Source organism: Sinocyclocheilus anshuiensis, unplaced genomic scaffold (assembly GCF_001515605.1).
Source record: "Sinocyclocheilus anshuiensis isolate Anshui unplaced genomic scaffold, SAMN03320099.WGS_v1.1 scaffold553, whole genome shotgun sequence".
NCBI lineage: Eukaryota > Metazoa > Chordata > Actinopteri > Cypriniformes > Cyprinidae > Sinocyclocheilus > Sinocyclocheilus anshuiensis.
In genome coordinates this window covers 2,155,506-2,163,081 of record NW_015539821.1, presented here as the reverse complement: position 1 = coordinate 2,163,081, position 7,576 = coordinate 2,155,506, and the positions used below count along the sequence as shown (strand labels likewise).

Here is a 7,576-nt window from a genome sequence, read left to right as displayed (position 1 = left end):
TGACAGTGTATGATTTCTATTAACATTACAGAATAGAACATGATCAATATTATCTTTCAACGTTCAATTTAAATAACTAATTGCACGAACTATGAAGGCTACAATTTCAGTTTGTTTATTGTGAAATAACTCTGTCCTTCTGTCCTCTGATAAGCATTGTTCAGGGCTGCCGTTCCCAAAAGCTTTAATGCTTTCTTATCATACTTTTGGGAAAAGCAGCCCCGTTTGAATGCACTGTCAGAAGTGAGTGAATGCTCTCTTTGATGGATTGGTTCTGTCTTGCAACATTTGCGTGTCCAGATGAGCAGGAAAATAGTTATATCCTACACAATTACTCGCTAACAAAGGTTATTCGTCCAATTCAATGCATATTGTACGCATTATTATTTTGTTGTTGTTGTTGAATTAACAAAATCACTGGTAAATAAAACACACCTTAGTATCAATATTTTTTGTTTGAGTATCGATACTTTCGATACTCACGTAGTATCGATATATCGATACTTTGGATCGATACGCCCATCCCTAGCTGCCGATTGAAGAACGTCAGTGAATGAAATGTCACAGTTTTGCATTGTGCTTTGAAAAAACGGCAGCGAATAGCCTAGATTTATGCTTTTGGAACAGAAATCTTATACAGTACAGTTTGTCGATCTAAAATGGTGATTAACAGCTGTCAATCATGTCGGTACGCAAATGCGCTGTCAGAACTTTTGTCATAATCGAGCAGCTCTTGTCTATCATCATTTATTCCTTAGTTAATGTTTGTTTGATTAGGTTCCTCAGAAGGAAAAATCTGACAGTATCATAATTTTTACTTCTGTCCTTATCTTTTCAGTATGGGCGGTACATCAGAGCAGTGGTTAGACAGGAGCACAATTTTGTGCAGACTACACTTTTATTTGTTAGTCTATCTCTTTCAGTAGCGGAAATTTACATGTGAGATTCTGGAAACGAGATCTAAATTTAGCGGGAACGGTCGGGTCGGGAAGAAAATTATTCTAAGCGGACAGTGGGTGAACAAAGAGTGAATATATAGCGGGAGCGGGTGGGTGCGGAATAGAATCTTGCGGGAGCGGGACTAAAAAAAACAGTCCCGCGCAGACTACAAGCGACACGCAACAGCAAAGCGTCACAATCCTATATTCATTTCAATGGAGAACTGGCGATTTCCGGCGACACGAGCGACAGCGGCAGTTGGCGACCGGATGGGGCGTGTCCAGCGCCGCGACAAAGTTCAGAATCCCAACTTTATGCAAATGAAGAGAAACTTTCGGGAGCGACAGCCAATAGGAAAGAAACACCTTAGTATCGATACTTTCGATACTCGCGTCAGTATCGATATATCGATACTTTGGATCGATATGCCCATCTCTACTGGCGACATGCAGACAAAAGTCACTGCTAGTGTGAACGGGGCTTAAAGGTGCAATGTGTAATATTTACATCGATCTATTGACAGAAATGCAATATAATATACATAACTATGTTTTCAGAGGTGTATAAAGACCTTACTTAATGAACCGTTATGTTTTTATTACCTTAGATTGAGCAATTTATATCTACATACACCACGGGTCCCCTTACATGGAAGTCGCCACCATGTTTCTACACAGTAGCCCTAAACGGACAAACTGCTCTACACAGCGCGTTTCGTCACTTTGTTGTTCTTGCGAATAAAACACTGACACAATGATGAACAAGTACATTAATATTCACAATAACATCGATTTATTAAATAATTAAGTAAATATAATTCCTTAATTTACCTTTGTAAAGAAATCTCATTGCTGGGGGGGGGGGGGGGGGGGGGGGGGGGGGTTCCCGGACAGAGATTAAGCCTAGTCCTAAACTAATAGCCCTTTAAACCAGATTAACAGAAATCTGCTTTCTCTGTCATGATGGAGCAGGTAGTCCGAGCTGTTGTAACTGAGTGGAGGGGAGGACTAATTTGCATAATCATGGTTGCATGTACACTAAACATAGACTGTATGAGGTAAGGATGTAGAGCTACATTGAAGTAATTTTAAAGTAATTTTAAACTCTTTTACAAAGTCTTGATTTTGTTTTGGGGGTGTACTAGAACAGGCTCTCATACTCGGTTGTTCGAAAAACACATTATTTTTCACATATTTTACATTATTACAGCACCTCTCTCCCCAGTCTGGCATGAACGGCTCGAATAGTTCCTGTATCAAATGAAGGCCCGCCTTCTGAAATACGAAATGTGCTGTGATTGGTTAGCTGGGCCAGTGTGTGTTGTGATTGGCAGCACTCGGCGCCTGCTCGGGAAATGTCATGCCCCTTACCATAGCCGCCTGCGAGCTTCAGTGTAAATATTGTGTGAATATCAAATCAATTTGAGCGCGATTTAAACCCGGATGATTGTAACCACTCTAAATTCGTCTGCCTTGGGAAAGCTAGCGTGTCTCTTTAAGGCATTTAGAAATTATTTCATGAGAAAAAAATGTTTAAATGCGTCGTTTTCTTTATCAACGATGAGTTTTAAGGGATAAAAATAGTGACTACATGGGGACTACATTCAGTCATACAGGTTTATGAAAGAGCATAACTACTGTAGATGATTAACAAAACGGTGGTGTTAACTAATTCCAGCTACTGCATATAAGAGTATTTTATAAGCTTAATGTATTCCTTTAATTCTTTTATAATCATAACGGTCTAAGAAAAGGTCTTCATCAAGCACAGGCTAACTAATGCAATAAGCCTACAGTGCTTGTGCAGTGTCGTGCGGAGGGTTGAAGGAAATCTATGGGGTTCTGTCACCTTGAGCAAAGCTTTTGGCGTTCCTGTGGTCCTCCTTCACTCTGCCAATCATGTCTGACAGGGCAATCTTACCAGCTGCTGCCAAGACACCCGATTGGCGCATTCCACCACCAAGTGCCTTGCGGGCACGTACTGCTCTCTGTATGAAATCTTTTGAGCCACCTAGCATGGTGCCCACAGGTGCCCCGAGTCCCTGCCAAAGAGCAAATCAGATCAGATTTCCAGCTCTTCACTTAGAGAAAACAAAACAGTTAGTATGGTACAGTTCAGATATAATTATTGTATAGAACATCTTTTTGTGTTAAAAAAAATGCTTTAATTCGCCTAAAAAGTTCATTACATAATTTTAAAATGTTATTTTATTCCCTGAAATAGTGTTATTTTAGTATCTTTTATATACTATTACAATATTTATTATTATTTTGAAATGGCTTTTATTTTTATTTTCAACTAATTTTAGTTGAAGTTTTAGTAATTGTGTTATGTGCTTTTGCCACTCATTATTTTTTTTATATTTCTATTTAGTTTAATTCCTTTTTTTTTTCAGTTTGAGTACTTTTAGTATTTTCAGTTAGCTGCCAAGGCTACATTTTTTCCCCCCCAAGTTTAATTATTTTAATATTTTAATAAGTTGTTTTCTTGCCAAAACAGTCAATTTAGTTTTTCATGATCATTTTCCACCCTCTTTAAAAACTGGCATTTTTTCAAATAAGTAACATTTGGTTGGTCATGTGATCTTAACATGTTGGCTCCTATAAGGCAACCTACTCCACTGGTGGTGGTTGAGGAGAGACCCCCCATATGATTGTAAAGCGCTTTGGGTGTACAACAATACACAATAAAAGCGCTAAATATATATAAATGCATCATTCATCATTCATTCATTCATGTAAAATAAAACCTGTCCTCTGTGAACACCCCTGATATGTCTTACAGTCCTATTTGCATTTATGAATAAAGTATGATGTACACTACACAGCATAAACGACAACCTACAAATCATTCAACTATAATCACTGAAGTATAAATGCATCAAGTATAATCAAACAGCTGTTATAGTATATGAGCATATGAGCAAGCACACGTTTATAAAGGACACCTGGATTATAGATGGTGGCTTTTTCCTTGAACGTCTGTAGTCAGGACAGGCAGAAGTGATTTGATATTCATATCAGCGGTCTTTGTCTATAAGCCTCAATTACATTTAATGTCTTTCAGCGGAAAAAAGAGGAAAAATCGGTGACTGAGAGTAGCCTATTTCCAGCTAGATTGTAATTAATGTAATTAAAATGCAAATACGCTTCTTGACATCTACTCCAAGGATTTTTCTGAGAGTTGAGAGTAATTAGGCTTTACTTCAGGGTCTCTTCAATCGACTTTGTGTGTATGTGATGATCTGAGTTGTGATGTTGAGTTCATTCTGTGGGGAGTAATGAGGAGGACATTTCAAATCCTAGATGATACAATATGATTACAGGTGTGTTATCAGAGGAAAGTACCATCACACTTTGATATGACTAAAATAAGACTTGATTATCTGGATGTGTGAGACACCTTCAGGGTGCAGGTTATAAAGCATACGAGCACTGACTGTAACATGGTCATTTTCAATGCTTCTCACTTAAACTGATTTCTCCTGCTTTTTGGTGGAAAACTACAGATTCTGTTTCTCACTGCCCGGGGTTGTTTTGTTAAAAATGACTGAAATAACTTTCCTGGAAAATTACTTTCTAGAGCATGAAAACTACTGCTTAGTTTATAATAAGTACATTTTTCCTATTATGAAAATCTCACTACTGTGTTCAAGGTGAACTTGTTGCTGCATTTATTATACAGTTTCAATTTTCAAATTATGTTCTCCTTTCTCTCACATAAAGATTTTATTTGTCTGCTGGCAGCTACAATAAAACAACCTACATTGTGCTGAAAGAAAGACTAGTCATTCCCAAAAATTAATCAAAATAAATATATACACAAATTTTTCTTCAGAAGTTTGGGGTCAGTAAGATTATATGTTTTTGAAAGAAGACTCAAAGGGTAGTAATACTTAATATAACTGTTTTCTATTCTAATATATTTTTAAAAGTAATTTATTCCTGTGATGGCTAAGCTGAATTTTTAGCAGCCATTACTCCAGTCTTCAGTGTTACATGATCTTTCAGAAATCATTCTAACATGCTGATTTGGTGCTTAATATTTTTTTCAGGATTCGTAAGTAGAACGTTCAGACGAACAGCTTTTATTTGAAATTGAATTTTTTTTGTAACTATGTAAACGTTTTTGTAACTTTGTCAGTTTAATGCCTCATTGTTGAATACATTTCTTTAAAAAATACTGACCCCAAACTTTTGAAAACTTTTATTCTATTTTAAATACTTAGTTGTACTAAATTTAACATGATTAAATAACATCTGTCCTATTAATATTTGATTAAATTCATATCAAACATTCTGAATTGTACTGAATGTAATATGTTATTGTAATGCATTACTTTTAAAAGTAACTTTCCCCAACACTGCGCGTGGCACATATAAACACTACTAGTGAAAAGTCTGAACATGCATTCTCACTTTTTAAAATATATTTAATAGTACAGTGATCAGAATTATGAAAAAATTAAGTATGGTAATTATGTATTGACGAAAAATAAAATAAAATAAATCAAAAGTATCTTGTATTTTAGTCTTTAACTGGCTTAACGGATGCGAGCGGAGCGCCCTCTCATGGCCATTACCAAAGGGGAGCAATGTTCTATTTACCACATGTTTTTATGGTTTTAACAGATGGAATCATAATTAAGCACATCTGGAACCTTTAAACTTATCAGAATAAGAGTCTGACCTAACAGAAGCACGCAACTGACTGTGTGTCAATATCTAACCATTAACCGTAGGGTCTTCTCCGAACACATCGTCTCCGACCTCTGCCTCTGCCATGGCTCTGCGCATGGCTGCTCCGGGTTTGGTGACGGTATCGCTGCGGAGGTCCACGGTGCGAACGGCTGATCCCGTCACCACCTGCGGGGACCCATAGTACAGTCGCGCCGGATCCACGTGAAAAACACGACGAGGTTTGTGGAAGCAGTAACAGAGTAAACGAGCTGGAATCGTTAGTGTTTTGGAGCTCATGTCTTCTTCTCCTTTGCACTGTAATGTAACGGTAACAGTGCATCAATTCACAGGACTTTACTGAACTTTGGTTTACTGTATTCGATAATCATTGATGTAAGCGGCCTTAAACTTACAGACGTGAATAATGGAACTCGCAGACATCGATCAGTTTACAGTAATCCTCTCAAAAGTACAAAACTGTTCGAGGTTGTTGAAACCTACTGAATTAAACCAATTCCAGTGTGCAGTTTGAGATGTAATATTGATCCTGGTGCTGTAGCCTGGACAAACCTTAGTGATGGCCAGGGAAAAAACACAGTATGCCTTTATTTAATAAGTTGACTAAAGTTATATTAACTTTGTCCACTTGTAGGCGCTCACGTGTAACATTTGTGGAGGCTTAGCCCTATCAACAGTTATTGAGGACAAAACATTAGTTTGTGATTTTTATGTAGTAGACAGTATATTAAATTTTCTTTGCTTATCATATTATACTTATCATACAGTGACCAGACAGTATTTGGGCACATAATCCACACACAAAATAGCACTGCATTAAAAATAAGGTGCCATTTATTAGCACAAGCACATCTTTAGTCATCAAATTATGTGGAAAATATTTTTCAAGTTAATGTGATGAACTACATCTATGGTTTCTTTACACCTCTGTGTAAACTTGAGGACCTTCAGGAAACTAACATAGTTCTGAGAAAAGCTCTTGCATCATTTGTTTGCAGATGCCATATTGTGATATTTTGTATGTAATGACGTTTAAGTGTGACTTTTGGGATATTTTTTTAATGCTCACCAAGGCTGCATTTTACAGTGAAAATAGTAATATTATGAAATATTATTACATTTTAAAATGTAATTCATTCCTGTGATGGCAACCATTTTCATATAAAAATGAAATTATTCCAAACATTTGGTTGTGTGTGTGTGTCTGTGTGTGTGTCTGTCTGTCTGATATATAAATATATCTATCAACAAGTTTACTGTTTAAATTGAAAGAAGTTTACTGTTTAAAATAACACAATTAAACAAGTTTATTGTTTAACATTAGAAAATCATTTGAACAAAATACATAGCATATTAGAACACAATGCAATTAATACACACAAGACAGGGACAGATCTTAGACATCTTGATGGCATATCATGCTTCTAACTCATGTGTAACTAGAAACAGTTTGACTTTGATAACAGTACATCCGCCTCCAGATGTGCAGTCATTTAGTCACAACATGCATGTTTTCTGAGTGACTGCATGACTTATTGCTCCCTAGTGTTATATGTAGCCACTAAAATATCCACATCCCATTAAGGCTGTTAATTGTAAATCAAAAATAACATAACAACTGGTATGTCAGCATGGCTCCTAATTCCACTTGATACTTGAGTGTCATGCTCGCATGCTCAGTGCCGCAAGTAACACGATCTTATTTACACTCGCTGCACTCAGACCTGAAAGGCCTGTCCACCCCGCTGCAGTGATGTCATATGGTCAGCAGCGGAGGTTTCCTGGCCTTTACTGGCTGTGTTTCCAGCAGCTGAGCTCTGCCAGGCCGACTCTAATAAAACCCTGCGGGAGGTGTCAGGAGAGGTTGTGAAAGTGAGTCGAGCAGCTGTCAGGGTTTCCAGTAAGAGGCAGGAGGGTGGGGGCAGGTGAGGGCTGGGGTG

General features: G+C 37.4%; 1 protein-coding gene across 1 annotated transcript in view; it reads right to left on the bottom strand.

Annotated features, from left to right (window-relative positions):
• Nucleotides 1-4,272, bottom strand: part of LOC107684134 (low specificity L-threonine aldolase-like) — a 7,405-nt gene extending 3,133 nt beyond the window's left edge. The window contains exons 1-2 of the mRNA XM_016480346.1: nucleotides 4,087-4,272; nucleotides 2,788-2,980 (exon numbers count right to left, since the gene is read on the bottom strand). Coding sequence (XP_016335832.1) covers nucleotides 2,788-2,980; nucleotides 4,087-4,098 — 205 coding nt within the window. The 5' untranslated portion in view covers nucleotides 4,099-4,272. The remainder of the gene's footprint in view (nucleotides 1-2,787; nucleotides 2,981-4,086) is intronic.
• Nucleotides 4,273-7,576: the final 3,304 nt, after the last annotated feature.